Source organism: Phyllostomus discolor, chromosome 1, assembly GCF_004126475.2.
Source record: "Phyllostomus discolor isolate MPI-MPIP mPhyDis1 chromosome 1, mPhyDis1.pri.v3, whole genome shotgun sequence".
Classification (NCBI taxonomy): domain Eukaryota; kingdom Metazoa; phylum Chordata; class Mammalia; order Chiroptera; family Phyllostomidae; genus Phyllostomus; species Phyllostomus discolor.
Window position 1 is genome coordinate 80,036 of NC_040903.2, and position 19,071 is coordinate 99,106.

General features: G+C 51.3%; 1 protein-coding gene and 1 long non-coding RNA gene across 8 annotated transcripts in view; both read left to right on the forward strand.

Moving 5' to 3' along the window:
* The window catches only part of LOC114489918 (histone-lysine N-methyltransferase PRDM9-like), a 46,259-nt gene extending 37,869 nt beyond the window's left edge, over positions 1–8,390 (forward strand). For 4 of the 7 annotated variants that reach the window (XM_036017730.1, XM_036017723.1, XM_036017735.1 and 1 more), the window contains 6 exons: positions 441–557; positions 757–1,028; positions 1,434–1,501; positions 2,641–2,834; positions 4,954–5,897; positions 6,440–8,390. In XM_036017730.1, the coding sequence (XP_035873623.1) occupies positions 441–557; positions 757–1,028; positions 1,434–1,501; positions 2,641–2,834; positions 4,954–5,486 (1,184 nt within the window). In that variant the 3' untranslated portion in view covers positions 5,487–5,897; positions 6,440–8,390. The remainder of the gene's footprint in view (positions 1–440; positions 558–756; positions 1,029–1,433; positions 1,502–2,640; positions 2,835–4,953; positions 5,898–6,439) is intronic. The other 3 variants (XM_036017720.1, XM_036017709.1, XM_036017716.1) reach the window with 3 other exon arrangements.
* A 6,281-nt stretch (positions 8,391–14,671) lies between these two features.
* Positions 14,672–17,469, forward strand: LOC118498824. The gene is made up of 2 exons (XR_004901296.1): positions 14,672–15,897; positions 16,479–17,469. It is a non-coding gene; the product is annotated as an uncharacterized LOC118498824 (long non-coding RNA).
* The last annotated feature ends 1,602 nt before the right edge of the window (positions 17,470–19,071 follow it).

Sequence of the window (19,071 nt, forward strand, 5' to 3'; positions counted from 1 at the left end):
TACTATATATTGTTTGATCCTTACTGCCTATCAGTGATTAATGAGCTTTACCTTTATTCCTGTGTAAATTGAAAGCCAATAAAAACCTGCCAAGGCAAGGGTTGGGGTGCCCTCTCCTTGAGAGAGTAGCCGTGCTGTCCCTTTTCCCCCACAGGACTCAGTAGTCCGTGTGAATGTATCTCGTCTCATCCATAATGCCAAGGATACCGTGGGCCAGTGTCCATGTCAGCAAGTAAACCTGGTAACTGGAAGATCTAGAAACTAAAATTGAATTAGTCATCTGTAGTTAGTGTAGAGTCTTAGTCTTCTGAACCAATAGTTAACAGAGTAAAATACCAGAGTGTGCAAAAGGACAGGTAATAGTTTGATGTGAGTAGATTGTGCGTTATCTGACAAAATGGGAACTAACACTCCACACCCCACCAGCATCGCTCATGTGCTTTTCTCCAACTCAGAACTCAGGAGAAAGGAGATGGACCTGAAGATGTACAGCATAGAAGAAAGAAATGGCTGTGTGTACCAAGAGGTCAGTGATCCCCAGGATGATGACTCCCTTTGTAAGTGACCCTCACTGAGAAGCATGTGATGATACAATAATTTCATCTAGTCCTTTGGTCCCCAAATCATTCCCTTCCTCTAGTGACCTGGAGTACAGGAATGAGTCTCAATGATGTCAGTGCAGGACCCCCTCTGAAGCTATTTGTGTCCAGGAACAGGCGCTATACCTTCCCTAACCCCTGTTGCTCTCTCCTCCAGATTGTGAGAAGTGTCAGAACTTCTTCATCAACAGCTGTGCTGTGCATGGGCCCCCTACATTTGTAAAGGACAGTGCAGTGGACAAGGGACATCCCCACCACTCGGCCCCCACTGTGCCCCCTGGGTTGAGAATTGGACCATCCAGCATCCCTGAGGCTGGGCTTGGAGTGTGGAATGAGGCAGCTGACTTGCCCGTGGGTCTGCACTTTGGCCCTTATGAAGGACACATCACAGAAGATGAAGAAGCAGCCAAGAGCAGATACTCCTGGCTGGTGAGAACTATCTACCTCCCTCACTGTTCTCTGGCTTCCCACGTGCCTTCTGAGGCTTGGAGGGACCTCACCTCCTACATGCTAGACATGGAGGGGACAATGTGGTTAGCTCTGTGTACTGACTGGACTTCACATGAACACAGAGCTCCAGTTTAAGGATCAGAAGGTGAGCGGGAGCAAAGTGGTGCAGACACAAAGGAGTGGCTCCTCCCTTGTGGGGCTCCTGCTCTGATTGGACAGGTAGACTCAGATGTGTAGACAATGAGTAAGAAAAATATCAAGTGGTCACAACTGGTAGTTGAATCCCCACACAGGCTGAAAGAGCTTTGATGACAGTGGAGTAAAATCTTCTATTACCTCCCCACACAAAAAAATAAAAGATCTTTAATTTCTTTTCTGAAACAGATCGCAAAAGGGACTAACTGCTATGAGTATGTTGATGGAAAGGACAGATCCTGGGCCAACTGGGTGAGGTGAGGTCAACAGGTCTCTGGGTGCCAGAGGGGACTCTCGTCCCCCACAAGCCCATATATCTTTCCCTCTCGTCATGATTCCTCAGTGGTCTCCCTTAATCCTTTTTTCCCTCTTTCTCTCCATACAGTATTCTTTCATTTCAGGGGACATTTAGGAAAAAAGTATAGCATATGTCCTTAAACTATAAAGTTCTCTGCTAGACACAATCTGGATGCTGGAAAGGACCTCGAAGAGCTAGATTCACCAGGGACACTGGATTACACTTTAATTTATCAAATAAACCTTAATTAACCATGGACTATATTCCAGTTTAGGTGAAGGAATACATTACTTAAACAGATCACACGACCCATGTCCTTATGAAGGACTTCTTGCAGACAGACATAAAACAATTGCTTTCAGAAGCATTTAACTATAATTTCCAAGAAGTGCACAGTCTCAAGATACCACAAACCAAGGATGGCCTAAACTTGTGAGGAGAGCAAACCATCCCAGCCTCACTTCTAACTAGAGCTGGGCTCTGAGGCCTGCAGAGGAATGGTCATGGGCCCCTTTCCCGAGAGGGGCTCTCTTTTATCAGGGATAACAGAATATGAGTCAATCACTACTGTTCTGTTTTATTCTACTAAGACAAAAAGACCTCCAATTTCTATGGTAACCTTGGGCAGGCAAGTGAGTGGTAACCTAAATGAAGTGTGGTGGGGGCGGGTAGTAGAAAGGCTACTTAAGAGAAAAACAGACGTGGGCTGAGTACTGGATAATTAGTGAGCTAATTTAGAAGCAGAGCCCTCGATCAAGCACCAGGTTCTGTGGTGTGAGACAACATGATTTAGAGTTTGGAAAAGCCAGAGATCGCTGGATATTATGGCCAGTCAGGGTGGAGGTTGAGTCCAGAACTGGGTTTAGAAAATGGTATTAGGCAGGATGAACACTGAGAGCAGAACTTGGAGGTAGGAATTCGCATGACATACTGACAGACACTCAGACACTGAACAAAGATTCCCTGAGAGCGTTAGGGTCAGTGGGCAATACCAGAGCCTGAGGGCCTTGAGAATCAGGGAGGAGCTTGACAAGCATGTAACAGGTAGTGGGAACTCATCACTGTGGTTTTCTTTCCCTTCATCCACCTCAATTCCAGGTATGTGAACTGTGCCCGGGATGATGAAGAGCAGAACCTGGTGGCCTTCCAATACCACAGGCAGATTTTCTACCGAACCTGCCAGGTCATCAGGCTGGGCTGTGAGCTGCTGGTCTGGTTCGGGGATGAGTCTGGCCAGGAGCTGGGCAGCAAGTGGGGCAGCATGTGGAAGAGAGAGCTCACAGCTGGGACAGGTGGGCACCACTGTTCTTCAAAACAGAAAGAAATGAGATAAATCTTAGAAATGTTCATGATCCAACTTCTAAGTAGAGTAAAATAAAGTTTCAAATCAGATGCTTCAGAAATTCACAAGTCATTCATATGCCTTTTACTCTGGCAAATTTTTATATTTTTTATTAAAATATTTCATGAACAAAATATACAATTGCAAATAGTGCTGAAAGACTGAAAGGCAAAAAAGATTTCAAGCACCAACCAGTTCTCACCAAGGCTGTTTCTCTGAAACTTTTGTAGCTGTTTCTTCTTAATTTTCCTCCATACTTCTAAATAAAACATTTTTGTTTATAGGCATTCATTATTTTTTAAGGATTTTGCCCTAGCTGGTGTGACTCGGAGGATTGAGTGCCGGTCTGGTAACCAAAGGGCTGCCAGTTTGATTCCCAGTTGGAGCACATGCCTGGGTTTTGGGCCAGGTCCCCAGTATGGAGCATGTAAGAGGCAACCACACAGTGATGTTTCTCTGCTTCTCCTTCCCTCCCTTCCCCCTTTTCTGAAAATGAATAAATACACAAATCAAATCTTTTTAAACAAAATTTTATTTATTTTTACAGAGAGTGGAAAGGATGTAGAAAGAAAAATCAATGTGCAAGGAAAACATTAATTGGTTGTCTATGGCACGCCCCGAACTGGCCTACAACCCTGGCATGTTCCCTGAGTGGGACTCAAACTTACAACCTTTCAGTTTGTGAGACAACACCCAAGCCACCAAACCACACCATTCAGGCAAGGCACAGTCATTCATCATTTCAGTGAGTTGTTAGGTGAGATCCTACTCTGTGGCGCACAGCATCCTGGGACCTGGAAATACAGATAAACATGAGGAGAGAATCACTGCTCTTGAGGAGCTGACCAATAAAGGAGGGGAACCCAGGCACATGTGTTTGCATGTGCGTTAACACCACACAGCGGTTAGTGCTTTGGAGAAAACTAATCCAGGAAAAGTGCCTAGGGATCAGTGGGGGGGGGGGGGGGGGGCACTGTGGCAGGTGGTCCAGGAAGGACTCCCTCAGGAGATAACATTTACAAGAATACCTGCAGGCAGAGGGAGCCGCTAGCGCAGGGAAGAGAAGAGGTGCAGCGTTGAATTGGCTGAGGGTCACTCAGGTTTCATCTCAGCATTGAGGGTAAGAATGGAGATCAAATGGATGTTTAGCAGCCCTGAAGTGCAGTGTCAATGATCCGAGTTGGGACACCTGGGACTTTCCTGAGTGCTACTGTGCAGTCATCAGCTATTGAGTGATGTATTCTCTGTTCTGGTTATGCTTTGTTAATTTTTAGAAAATAAACCCCAGTGGGGAATTCCCTTCAGAGATCACTTCATCTCCAAGTGGCATGGTGGACTGGCCAGAGAGGAGCAAGAGTCAGGCATGTAAGACGTGTGCTTGGAGAAATATTTTGAAACAGGACTTAGTGTATTTGATATGGACTAACACTGAATTAAATTAAGTGTAAAGATTTGGTGTGAGGCTTGAGAAATGACTTTTTAAAAAAGATTTTACGTATTTGTTTTTAGAGGGGAAGAGGAAGAGAGGGAAACATCAATGTGTGGTTGCCTCTCACGCGCCCCCTACTGGGGACCTGACGCACACCCCAGGCACGTGCCCTGACTGGGACTCTAACCTGCGATTCTTTGCTTTCCAGACAGGCACTCAGTCCACTAAGCCACATGAACAAGGGTGGGAAAGACATTTTAATTTATTAATTTGAAAAACTGAAAGAGAAGCAATTCCTAGTTGGAGCCTGCGGTTTTCCTCTTTAACATGACTTAGAGGACACCTATACAGGGGAAAGGTCACTGCAGTTCAGAGTGAAATGGCCTCTCCTGCTACTCGAAAGTCCCTAGTCTGGGCAGTATTAGAAAAGACCCTTGATATGGGTTTCTGGATTTCTGAAGAAGATGCACTACATGAACATAAGAAGGAAGATAGACTGCGAGTGGACACTTTGTGGGAGACAGAGGTTGCATTGTCACCACAGTAAGAAGGATTCATAGGGCAGGTCTTACCAGGAGACTAATCATGGGGCCCAGGCATTCTCGTCAACATCTGCCCTGACCAAACCTTTCTCTTTCAGCAGAACCAAAGCCAGAGATCCACCCATGTCCCTCCTGCTCTCTGGCCTTCTCCAGTCAGAACTTCCTTGGCCAACATGTGAAACTCAATCATCCCTCCCAGATTCTCCCGGGAGCATCTGCAAGAAAACACCTCCAAGCAGAGGAACCCTGTCCAGTGGATCAGAATCAGCAGCAGCAACATACTCGTACACACAGCTGGAATGATAAAGCTGAAGGTCAAGAGGTCAAAGAAAGGTCCAAACCTTTGCTTAGAAGGATCAGTCAGGGGAGAATCTCAAGACCTTTTTTCCAACCTTCCAAAGAACGAATGAGGAGCTCTAGTGGGCATGAGAGAATGGTGGAGGAAGAGCTCCGAAGAGGCCAGAAAGAGAGTCCAGAGGGCATAGGCAAGTTATTTGTGAAAGCAGGAATGTCAAGAATTGTAACAATCCAGGATGGAGGGTGCTGGCAAGGCTTCAATGATATGTCCACATCTCATCACACACCAGAGGACACACTCTGGGGAGAAGCCCTGTGTTTGCAGGTGAAGTGAGTGAATCATTAGCATTAAGTCACATATCAATATAGCCATAGGATGTCTACAGCCCTTTATTCTCCCCAAGATTGTAATTTGTACAGAAATGACTGGTTAAACAAGCCCTCCAGTTTCATAATGAGATGAGATGAGACGGACAAACAGTTCCATAGTGATATGGGATGTCAGCACCAATCTTCTTCATGGTTCTTTGACCTATTTTAAAATGTTTTGTCTCCATACACATCCCTCATTCTCCCCATCACAGAAAGCAGAGGGTTCATGAAGAGCCACAAAGAACTCATACTCAGTCACGGAAATTCAACCCTTACAAATGTGTAAACCTGGAGTCAGTCTACTTTGGCTACTGCCCAGAGAGGGATTTGAGATAGGCTCATCGGGAAAGGGAATTCCCTGGACTCTTGGGATGTAGGAGACCATTCTGCTTGGCGTGGGCCCAGACAGGACAGGGTTCATGCCCATGGGTAGCTTCTCCCATAGGGAATCAGACCTGCATTGTACCTAGACTGCTTTGAGACTTGCTTTTTGCTAAAACTCCCTCACCCTGAATTGAGGCAGCAAACATTTACTGCATATCTTTAAAGTAACTTCCTAAAATCTATGCTAAACCTTCCAAGGATGAGTGTAACCAGTTCAACCACTTTTCCCTTTGCATTTGCAAATATCCTTCTGTGAGGTGATTACCGGCATCCTCTTCTTTGTTTTCTGCAAAAGGTAACCACCTAAAGTGAACCTCTGCATAGTAAATGGGGACCATCGTGCAATGTGCCCAGAAAAACAATAAAAGCTTCTCAAGGAAAGGGTTGGGGTACTCTGAGGTGCTCTCCCCTTGAGAGAGTGGCTGTACCATCCCTTTTCCTCCACACGACTTAGTAATTCGTGTGAATTCCTCTTGTATCTCATCCACAATGTCTTGGACCCCACAAGCCAGGGTCCGCATTGCTGGGAAGGGGGGCTTTTCTCCTAATCAGCTCCCTACCCCTCCTCCCTTGGCTTTCCTTGGCTCTTTTGGTTTCCAACCTCCAGAGTCTCAGAGGTGAACGGCAGGTAGGGATGTATGCTTGTGCACAGATGTGAGCCTGGCTCAGTCTGGGCACCTCATCTTCCTCACTCTCCTTGCTGCCCCTTCAGGGTCAGCATTTCCTGGTGCACAGCATACAATTCCACATCAGTCCATAGTGGGTGTGAATCTCAGTTCTGTCTTCTCCAGCTGTGTGACGTAAGGCAAGATTCTCAACTTCTCTCTGCCTGCTTCCTAGTCTGTACAATGGAAATAGGAACTCCAGCCTTTCTGTGTGACATTCGAAGTTGAGTCAGCACAGACAGAATCTGGCACAGAGGATCGCTGAGATCACAAGTCCTGCTGAACAGCCATCAATGCCCATGTCTTCTGGGTCTTTAGTGCTGGACAAAGGAAGATAAGGACAGGGTAGGGGTCTGTAGCCAAACTCAGATTTTGAGCAGATCCCTCTGTTTTCCCCACATAGACTCAGCTTCCCTGAGAAGGAGGCCTGAGGTGGGGAATCGCTTCCCTCCAGGTCACCACCCTCCCACTGACCCTGCACTCCCTCAGAGCCTCCTCAACACAGGTAGGTGGTACTGAGAGTGACCTGTGAAACAAGACCCTCACCCACCCCTTGCTGAGAACTGACACTGGGAACAGCACCTGCCTGCACTGCTTGTTAGGTAGGGCAGATGGTAAGCCAAGGCAGGGAGGATGAGGAAGACATGTGTCACCCACTAACTTAGCAGTCCTAAGCCTGGTCCAATTCCATTGCCAGATGTTCCAATATCACAACAAACACTATGCTAACACATTGAAATTCCAGGTATCATTTCCAGTATCTGGCAAAGAAAGGCTTTGAAAGTGTATTCATCCCAAGGCCTAGAAGATGGGAGGGGTCCACAGCACTCGAGGAAAGGACCCAGAAGACAAATTTGACTACTTGCTTGTCTCTGGCCACTCTGATTTATGAGAGGGTCCCTAGTGCTTACAGAAAGAGCCCATAGATAACTTTGGGTAACAGCCTCAATTTTAACTGTCTCCTGTCACATAGCTATTTTACAAGATGGCCAAGTGGGGTCTGAATCAAGATAAGTATTTGGGCTAGTAACCCCCACACATATCTATATTTGGGTAGTCATGTCTTCCATGGAGGCTGGCACCACTCTTACCTGTCAGTCAATATGTAAGTTCTTTGCCCCCATCCCAGCAACTATATAAGTCCTCAGGGCAAAGGACCTGGTGCTCTTGCCACCCAACTTCTTGCTTTTCACTCCCATCTCAGCAAGACCTGTCCTCTTCCATGAGAACGTATCACTAACAAACCCTGTTTTCACACTAATGTACTTGCTGATCTGTAATCCTTTACTGCATTGGCAAAAAGAACTGAGTTTCTCCTGTGACAGGTGCACCCAGTCTGCATATGGCATTCATGAAGCCCACAACACAAGAGCTGTAATGCACTTTTCTTGTACCTGGGCCCCACAAGGCTTCATACATCACTGACACCATCCCGAAATTCATACTTATTGTATCTTTAAACTTTTGTTTATAAAGTAAAGCCTGATGGGATAATGGACATGCACAATGTTGGTCATTCCTGGCCATCCTTCCCAGATACTGTCCACAATGACCCAAGAGCACAAAATTCCCATGGACCCAATGGGTGGGAGTCCAGCAAGACTCAGGGTGAGAACAGGGTATACATCTGCATAAGCACAGGGAAGGGTGCTAACAGCTCCCAGGGGTCACACTTTTCTTAGAACCAGAGCTGAGTTCAATACAGAGAGATGGCAAACAATTAGTGAGGACCTCATCATATCCCCTCTCCTGCATGAGGGAGACCTAAGCATGACCCACCCTGTTCCTGCTGGGGTGGGTTCACCAAAGGGGGACACCCACCCCCATGACCAGGAACAATGATCTTTCTGTCCTCCCAGTGCCAGGCTTGTGAAAAAGAGTGTCTACATAAACTATGTGGATCTCAATAATAAATATCCACTATTATTTCCTTCTCTCTCTCTCTCTCTCTTTTTTTTTTTTTTTTTTTTTTTTTTCTTAAAGATTTTATTTATTTTTAGAGAGAGGGGAAGGGAGGGAGATAAACATCAATGTGTGGTTGCCTCTTACGTACCCCCTCTGGGCACCTGGCCTGCAACCTAGGCATGTGCCTTGACTGGGAATCGAACCCACCATACTTTGGTTTGGTTTGCAGGCCAGCGCCACACCAGCCAAGGAAATAATCATTGTTATACGGGAACAAGTTTAAATAACTCATGGGCAAAAACTAAGGGGGGGTGGAAATGGGAAGGAGGTGGGGAGCACTGGGGGTGTGCGCTGGGATGGGAGTAAAAGAAAACTGTACTTGAACAACAATTAAAATAAATGAAAAAATAATCATCATTATTAAAATGAAAATTAAAGCCACAATGAGATATCTGTTTCCACATACAATAGGATGAATATAATTAAGAAATTGAAGATAAGTTTTGACTAGTATGTACAAGAGATTAAAACACTTTTATGCTGTAGGAATGTAAACAGTTTAACATGTCTTTAAAAAGTTAAAAATAGTTACCTTTTAACTCAATCCCATTCCTAGTTATCTACTTCCCAAAATTTAAAACAGGTTTCCCACACAAAATCTGTTCATGAATGTTTGCAATGCATTATTCACATAGCAGAAAGGTGGACACCACCCCAATGTCCACCCTCAAAGGCATGGATAAACAAAACATAGCCTCTCCATAGAATACCATACTATTCCGTCATAAAAAGGAAGTCACAAATGCAAAGTGGTGCAGCTGCTGCAGAAAACATGGTGGTTCACCAGAAATTAACTATGAAGTTACCATGCACTTGCACTTCTGGGTGCACACCCCACAAAACTGAGAACAGGGACTTGAACAGAGATCTGCACACTCATGTTCACAGCTGCATGGTAACTTCAAATGTGAAGGTGAGTTCAAACCCGAAGGTGAGCTCAACTCTAGTGTTGGTTGACGGATGACAGACAAGCAGGAGGGGGTGCAGCCACATACTGAACATTGCTCCGCCATAACAAGGAGTGCAGCTCTGACACAGGCTACAAGGAGGATGGGCCCTGAAGACGAAGACACGATGCTCAGCGAGAGAAGCCAGTCACAGAGGGACACACGGTGTGCAATTCCATTTACATAAAATGACCAGAAGGGTCAGATCCACACAGATGCAAAGTGCATTAGCTGTTGCCTGGGGCTCAGGGGAAGGGAAAGGGCAGTGACAGCTGAGAGGTAGGGGCTCCCTGTGGGGTGAAAAGAAGGTTCTGCAAATAGGTGGTTGCACATTGCGAATGCAGGGGATCCTCTGTGTGGGTGGCCCTGGGCAGTCGCAGCATCAGGCCAGCCGTCCCTGCAGGAACGCAAGGCCCAGTCTACACAGGAGGAGACAGTAGTTGGGCCCGGGCCTGGGCCAGAGCCATCTGTGCCCTTTAAATCCATCAAGGGGTGAGGATGGGGATCAGTCTCAGGGACCGTTCCAGGAAAGCTGGGTCAGAGTAAAACACAGTATTTCCTACCCCAGGGGCAGGTGTGGAAGATGAGGTGGGCCTGGGGCTGGGTGGTGACACTGAGGCCACCCTGCCGTCCTCACTGGGGCCTACGTGGGCCTCTGTGGAAGTGCCCAACCAGGGTGCACCCTCCTGAGCACTCGTGTTTGGGACCTGTGTGGCACCTCGGGACAGTGGGACCGAGTGACAGAGCAAGGGCACTTTGTGCTGATGCTGTGGGTCTTGTGTACGAGACATTACTGGGACTGAAGTTCTTCTGGGAGCAACCACACCCACTGATGCCAAACGTGGTGGCACCGGCACAAGGCAGGGGCCTCGCAGAGACACTCACATCTCAGCATGTGGTCACCGGGTTCGGGTGCACTGCTCAGACCCCACCATCCACATCAGCCCCTCAGTGGCTGCCGTGGCAGGCTTCTCCCCCTCCTCATGCATCTGTCCTCACTTCTCCTCACCTTTCCTCACACAGCCTAAAACCCCTAACTCTAACCCCTAACCCTTAAGACCTGATCCTGACTCTAAACCTCTGGTTCTGACCATAACCCAGACCCTGGCCCTTGAACTAGATTTTGACCCTTGCCTTGATCCTTACCCTAACCCCTGAACCCAAACCCCTACCTCTCACCCCCACCCTCACCCCTAGCCAGACTCCGTAACCCTAAATTAAAACGTAACCCTAAACCTAACCCACAGCCTTCACATTCACCTGTTCCATGACCCCACCTCAAATACCGGACTCTGACCTCGAAATCGGAACCTATAACCTGTACATTCAACCTCTAGCCTTGAAGCCCAGCCCCACGCGTCGTGTCTTCGTGTAACTGCTAACTCACAGCCCCAACCCTAAACCCAGTCCTGAACCAACCCTGGCAGTCACCCCAACTTAGCTGTCACTGCAGAACTTGACCCCAGCTCTCACCTGCCTTTGTCCGACTTGTCACAGCCACACGGACCAGCTGCGCCCAGAACTACAGGCGGCTGTCCTAGCAGAGCCTCCGCACCCCAGGCTCCAGGCGCCGCCCCGCGGAGTCCTATTCACAGGGTCTCAGCGCCTCAGAGACAGCGCCCCCTGGTGTCCGTCTTCCGCTGTTCGCACCAGCGAGGCAGCTGCCCGTGTTCCTTTGGCTTGTTTAATCGTTATCTTTATCTTTCGCTGTTTTTAACATCTTCTCATTTGTTTTGGAGTTGAACACTCTATTATGGCTTGTGTAAAAGTGCTGTCCATTTTCTGCTCAGGATCGTAGAGTTTGCATGTCTTTTGGGTGGAAATCTCATTATTATCTCTTCAAATACTGTTTGAACCGTTACTAGTGCAGGATTTGATTTGCACCTGTCTGCCCCCCTGGGTGCTCAACTGCGGTGGGGCAGCTCTGCCCTGCTCCCGGCTGGAGCCTCGGCCCAGGGAGGACGGCTGGCCTGGCACCCACCTGCTCCTCGCACCTGGGCCAGAGGTGCACCATGGGCTGGGCCCGGGGAGCACTGGGCCCCCTGCTGATTCTGGCTAGGTCGTGGCACTCTCAATTCTTGGTGACAACAAACGTTGACAGGTAGAGAGATTAGCTCGAATTCACCTCATCAGAGAACTGCAAACTTTAGAAGTCACCAGCCTTGTGCCCCCTCACCTGAGGTCCAGCGCCCTCACCTCGGTCCCGCCTCCCTCCTCTGAGGCCCGCTGAGGAGACAAGCTGTTGCCCAGGTGTCCGAGAGCAGGGGAGGTGCGGGGCGCGCAGGACTCCCAGATCTGTGTTTCACGCGTGGTGTGCACCTTCGGCGCAGGCCCAGCGCAGCCCTGGTGGACAGTTGTGCATTCGAGCCCGGCCCCAGAGAAGCGATCGTGGTGGAGGACCACTTTGGCTTCAGCATTCCAATGGCACTTGAAACTAGTAGAGGCTGAGAAACCGCAGGTATGGGTGTGTGAGTGCCCCTGTCGGGGTGCGGGGCAGGCGGCAGGATTCTGAGGACCCGGTAGGCTCTTTGGCCAGGGGTGGGGGACTGTCATTGTCATTCAGCGGGGACAGCTCAGGCTTCCAGAGCTCTGTGTCTTTGCCAGGCAGTGTCTCACACCAGTCAAACGACACGGCCGCTGTTGTGTGTTCCCACTTTACAAGTGAGAAGCGTTGCGTTGTGAGGCTTGTCCTGCCTCTTCCGGGGTCAGTGGGCACGGTGACACTGAGTGCAGCTGGAGGAAGGAGACGACAGCCTGAGAGGGTCTTGCTGGGAAGAAGATTTCCGCCCATGCTTCAGCAGGTGGCAGCTCAGCAGCAGTGACTAGAGAAGGATGTGAGTGTGTCATTGGGGCCCTCTCATCCGCTCTTCTCTGCCCTGTCCATACAGACGAAAGCCCCCTCCCTGGAGCTGACCCAAGAGCAGATGGCGGGGGACACAGCCAAACCCTGTGAAGTGGACCAGGAGAAACATGATGCAGAGGACAGCATGAAGGTCATCTTCCGGGGGACAGCACTGTGGCAAGTCCAAGTACGCTGGGAGACTGGGGAAGGAGGACCAGGCCCACAGTGGGTCTGAGCCATTGGGAAAGCCCTCCGGGGGCAGAGGAGCCCAGCTTTTGTGGGATTGGTGAGCACAGTCCCAGCGGAAGCCCAGGTGTGCCCTGGGCAAGTGATGAGAGAGCAAGGGCCCAGACGGCACCAGAGTGGGCCCTGGCGCAGCTGTCTGGGGCAGGGAACCGAGACCTGTAAGTGGTCGTGAACTGAGAGACCGAAGGTGGAAGCCGTGGGAGAGCCTAGAGGAATGTGTGACCGGTGTGACCAGCACAACCAGTGACAGACTGAGTTCAGGTTGCCAAAATGCCTTTTCCTAGAGGGCCTCACTGAGACTGAGGAAAGCCGGCAAAAAGGAAGACTGACCACACTCCGTGTGAAGGTTGGGTTAGTCTCCTAACTGGTGCCGGTGGCCACGTGCACAGGGGTGGAGCCCCCAGGTGGAGGCTGGACCGGAGGCTCTGCGGTGCTGTTGCTCACTCAGCGGGGGCCCGTGGCCATTTCTGCTGTCAAAGGATGAGGGCGGACCTGCCCCCGGCAGGTGTCTCGTGTGGTCTGACCTCCCAGGGGCTCCAGAACCATGTAGGATTCCGCCTTCGCCTTTCACTAACATGTCCTTGGACTCAAGTAGCGGTGAATGATTCTCTAAGGCAGGGTGTCCAACCTCTGGGCGTCTCTGGGCAGCACTGGGAGAAGAAGCTTTGTCTTGGACCACACATTTCACACATTGTGACATGTAATCACAAAAAAAATTTCATAATGTTTCAAGTAAATTTATGATTTTGTGTTGGGCCGCATTCACAGTCATCCTGGGCTGCATGCGGGCCGCGGGTTGGACACCCCTGCTTAACGCTTTGCTGGTGTCAGGCCGTCTTCACGAACTCACGCCCCCAGCACCCAGTGCAGCTCTGGTTTAGTCTGATGTGGGCCCGTTTGCTTATTTTTTCTTTTGTTGCCCGTGCCCAAGGAGACATCCAAAACAAAAAATTAGGAAGAACAATGTCAGACTGTTTATTGCCTATGTTTTCTTATTGGAGTTTTGTGGTTTTAAGTTTTATATATAAGTTTTTAATCCATTTTTAGTTGGTTTTGTATATGGAGTAGGAAAGTGGCCTGCTTTCGTTTTTGTGTGTGTATCTGTCCAGCTTTCCCAACACCTTTGTTGAAGAAACTGTCTTTACCCCATTGTATGTTCTTGCCTCCTTTGTCATAGGTTAATTGGCCACACAGGCGAGGGTTTATTGCTGGGCTCTCTCTTCTGTCCCATTGGTCTGCATGTCTGTTTTTATGCCGATACCAGGCTGTTTTGATTACAATAGCCTTGGTACAGTTTGGTATTAGGTAGTGTGACACTTCCAACTTCGTTCTTTCTCAAGATTGCTGTGGCTATTTGGGTGTTTTGTGGTTCCATATAAATTGCAGGATTATTTGTCCTAGTTCTGTGAAAACTGCTGTTGGTATTTTCATTGGAATTGCGTTGAATCTATGGGTTGCTCAGGGCAATATGGACATTTTAACGACGTTGATTCTTCCTCTCATTGGGTCCTTACTTATGTCTTCTATTCCTGTGCAAAAAAAATAGTCCATTGAAGAAGCGTCGTGTATTTCCATCTCCCTCCAGCACATCTGCCCTTGCCCAGTGGTGCGTTTTCATGAAGCTGCTTCAGCGGCCTTGCCAGATGAGTAACATCTGGACCCTCCTCACAGTGGTGGCACCTGCGGGTTGTCATTTTGCATTTATTTTATTTTATTTATTTTTAGAGAGAGGGGAAGGGAGGGAGGAAGAGGAGACAAACATTGATGTGCAAGAGAAACATCGATCGGTTGCCTCTTGCATGCCCCTAGCTGGAGACCTAGCCTGCAACCCAGGCCCGTGCCCTGATTGGGAATTGAACCAGCAACCTTTCAGTTCACATGCCAGCACTCAGTCCACTGAGCCACACCAGCCAGGACACTGCATCCTGTTGGAGGGTTTCCTGGTTCTTGGCGTGATGAATGGTTTTCCGCTGGAACTTGGACATTCTGATGCCGGTGGCCACGTGCACAGGGGTGGAGCCCCCAGGTGGAGACTGGACTGGAGACTCTGCGGTGCTGTTGCTCACTCAGCGGGGGCATATTATCATATCATAACATCATATTATTTCACCGAGAGGCCGCACCATACACGCCCACCACCCCTGACTGCTGTGGTCTCAGCGGACGCTGTAGCGGGCAGGAGTCTGTTCCCTGCTTGGCCTTGTTGGACACCCACCGGCTTGGGGCTGTGGTTGGGAGCCTCGTCACAGTCTCCGAAGCGAGGAAGTCTAGGCCTGTCACTCAGCCGTTACTCATGGGGACAGAGGCGTGGCTGCCGGTTTTGCTGTGGTGTTTGGATGGTGGTTAGAGTCTACACGTTTTGGACCTAGACCCTGGGATGCAATGATACACGGAACATTCAAATCCTGGTTTCATGAGCATCCCCTCTACCTGAGAGAGAGTCAGTAAGGGAAAGACTGCTGTTTCAGCGGGTGTCGCCTGCAGGGCCGTGATGGAGCACACGGTGACAGTGAGCTTGGTGCTGGTTAAGGTCATGGTGCTCAGGTGACACCTGACCCCGGCCCAGGAAGACCCGCACAATGCTGGGGATCAGCTTTCAGGCCGAGGGCACAGCCCCCGGCCTCGGAGTCCCACGTGCAAAGCAGGGGTGGACGTGGTGCCCACAGCGTGCAGAGGTGGACAGCGTGGACCGCAGCCCCGCACGCTGGTGCTCACGCTCGCAGCAGTGAGCTGTGTGCTGTGAGAATCGGGCATGGCGAGTCCAGGGCAGTCGGAGTGTGTCCTGCCGCACCTCCCATCAGGTCTCCCCACCATGTCCCGGCTTCACAGGGTCCCCCACCCAGCATCTGGCAGCATCTCGAAGGGCTGTCCCAGTGTTCCCGCGGGGCTCACACCCAGGCGAACGACGGGTCCCAGCTGGTGCACTGCTGGCCTGTGCGGGCTTTCTTCCCAGAGCACTGTCCCTCTCCAGTCGCCGTTTCCAAGCACGGGATGGCGTTCACAATAGCCAGTCTGTGACATTCTGCTGCAGGGTCCCCCAGACCTAGGTGGCCGGGCACGCGGCCAGCTGTGCCTGCCCCTCGCCTTCCAGGGAGCTGGTGCCAGGAACACCTGAGGCTGACCCCCTGACCCAACATCCTTTCAGTTTAAAATCTAAACGATGCTGAAAAGAAAAGGAGAGAGAGGGCCCGTTCCATACCCCCTTTCCTCCCTTGTGCATCCTCACTCCTTGACCTGGCGGCAGTCGGCCCCAGCAGCTGTCCACCTACGCCCTGACCCTGTACAAGCACACGGCCACAGTGGACGGCAGGATGGTGCTTGTGGGTGAGCGACAAGGCCGGCTCCTGTGATGCTCGGGGGGGCACGGGGGTGGGAGAGAGGACGCCAAGGGCCTGGAGGCCTGGGGGCAGGCGGCACGGGGCTCGTTCCTGCACTCCGGCCTGGGGTTCCGAGCTAGCTGGTGTGCAGAAAGAGCAGTGTGGTCCCAGTATCCTCTTCCCCAAAGGGTTCCGACTGTCAGTAACGCGACAGGCCTGCCCCTGGCCAGGCCTCGAATCCCACCCGGCTGTGGCCACCGTCTGTGGTCACCCAACGGGGATGTCGACCTGGTTTTGGCCTTGGAGGGCCCTGCATCTTGTGGGATGGAGCAGGGGGGCGCCTGCCTTCTCCCTCTTGGGCTTCCGGGCTGCATTCTCTGTCCCCCTGGCCCGGGTCTCCTCTCACCTGCCCACATGCACACAGCAGTGCACAGGCCCACGGGGCACACGGGGGCGGCCCGGGTCCTGACAACACACACCTGCACGCTGTGGGGTCCCCGAGCCTCTGCACAGAGACCTGCGTGGAGATGCGCAGCGTCTCTGCCCTCCAGCTCCCGTCAGGCGGTCAGAGCTGTGTTCCCGTTGCAGACTTTTGGGACACAGCAGGCCAGGAGCGGTTCCAGAGCATGCACGCCTCCTACTACCACAAGGCCCACGCCTGCATCATGGTACGAGTCCAGCGGGGAGGCGGGCAGAGGCTCAGGGCAAGTCTGGCCTGAGGGCTGCTGGGGGGACAGGGGCCCAGCAGTGCTGAGGGGGCTCCCAAGGCCTCCCATGACCACCACCTGGTGCTCTCGCCGGGGGCAGATGCTGGGGCTGAGGACTCTCCCTCCCAGCCTTCACTTTCTGTCCAGGACACAGCCTTGCACCGGGCGCCCGCGGCCAGGGAACAGTGTCCCAACAGGACACAACTCGGCCGCGGGAAGAGCCGGGACAGGGGAGAAGGTTCGTGTCAGCCTGTGTCCTTTAGGGCCTGCCCCTGAACTCCCGGGCTCCGTTCTCAGGCCCTACTGTCCCTTAAATACAAAAGCCCTTGATATCTTCCAAAATTTTAACTAGTCCGTGTAAGGGGACAAAACCAAAGAGGGTGACAGGGCGAGGCAGTAGGGGCAGTGTTGTGCCAGCAGCCAGGCTTGGAGGCTTGCGTTCCCAGCATCTGGGCCTGGAAGAGCTGGGAGGGGTCCCAGCCGTCCCAGGTCAGTTCTGCACTGGTCTTCGGTGCTTTGTGCTCACCCCCCTTCCTTCAGGGAGTGACCTACTCCTGCTTCTGATGTGTCTCCAGGGGCTTCTCTTGGACCCTCTTCTGAGGCCAGGGGTGCCCCAGCCTGCTGCATGGGACCTGCTCCCGATAGCCCCAGAGAGAGCTGGGGTTCTGCCTTCCCCCTGAAGCCTCGACGGGGATGAGCAGCCTGGTCACCCCCAGAGCCCAGACCCCTCCTGAGTCCCAGAAGGAGGCCTCTCCTGTCCTCCAGCCTGACACCGACCCTTCCATCGTGGGCCCCTCTTGTACTTCAGGCTGGGAGGGCCAGCCCCAGCAAGCACCCTTGACACAGGGAAGAGGTCCACCCCAGGTCTTGAGGCAGAGTGAGAGACCACTCCCTCCCCCCAGGGTCTACCATGAAGAGCGCCTTACCATTCGCCATCTGTGTTGGTTTCACAGAACCGACTCACATCAGGATCCCTAGAGGCAGGGCCTGAGAAGGCAGTTCTGTTCACACACCTCCCAGGGCAGTTCTCTCAGCAGGCTGGACAGGGGACCAAGGCAGCTATGAGGGTGGCCATGGCCACCACCCTGACGCTGCTCAGATTCACCTGCTTCTTAAAGGTCATCCCGCCCTCACCCTGACCCACACAAGGAATGCCACCCCTGAACTCTTTTAAAGTGGAATTTATGTAACAAAATTAACCATTGTAAAGTACCCAATACGGTGCCATATACACAGTTACAATGTTGAGCAAGTCTATTACCTCTAGTCCTAAACCATTTCCATCAGTTGAAAGGAAAACCCTTTGTTCATTGAGCAGTTCCTCCCTTTAGCCCCTGGCAGATACGAGTCTGCATTCTGACTGTGGGGTTCTCTCTTCTGGACATCGCATACAAATGGAATAATACAATATGTCTGTCACCTTTTGTGTCTGTCTTTCACTTAGCATAATGTTTTCTAGATATATCTATGTATCCTGTACTTCATTCCTTTTTATGACTGAATAATGATCCATTGTATATATACACAACAACCTGTTTATTCTCCTGCTGTTGGTGGGCGTTGGGGCTGTTTCTGCCTTGTGATTGCTGCGAACAGGCTCTTACGTGCACTCACGTGAGCACCAGTTTTCAGCTGTCTGCGGCGCCAGCTCGAGCAGCTGTGACGACTTACCACGGACTGGCTGGCCTACAGCTGGTGTTCGAGAGGCTAGGAGCTCCGAGGAGCTGAGGAGGCGGAGTTCCCGCTGAAGCTCTGTCTTAGCTTGTAGGCAGCTGCCGTATGACAGCGCTCACATGGCCTCTGCCTCGTGTTCCAGCTGAGAGAGAGAGAGAGAGAGAGAGAGAGAGAGAGAGAGAGAGAGAGAGAGAGAGGGAGAGAGAGACGGAGAGACGGGGAATACCTTCGTGGGAGAGCACACATCCGAGGATCCCTCTTGACATCTGGGTTAGGGATCCACGCTTAGGACCTCGTTTAACCTTAATCCCCCTGAAGACCCGAGGTTTATAGGGAAGCTGTGTTCAGAACACGCCCCCTCGTGACCAGGAAACCCTGAGACTCGCAGAAGCCGTGTGGAGGCCCGCGGTGCTGCCTGCAGCGACGGCCGAGTGGACCAGCGGGCCGCCGAGGGGCAGTCTCTGTGGGATGTCGGTAGGAGACCCGAGAAAGGTCTGGGGCCGCCTAGAGCTGTGCGCACGCGTCTTTCCACCGGACGTGATCACACGCAGCTTTTACGACCAGCTCAGAAACACCCTGATCCAGACTTTTCTGCCGTGAAATAAATGCCCAAATCCTGAAGCGGGAGAGCCCCTGCGGGACTCGCAGACTCAGCGGTGGCGGCAGGGCGAGTTCACGGGAATGAAGGGCAGCTTCTCCGAGCGGGGTGCATCAGCGATCGCTGACGGTGCCTAGGTGTCGGCCACTACGGCCTGTCCCAAGACTCTGAAGCCATTTGCACGTCAACAGGGATTTCGTTT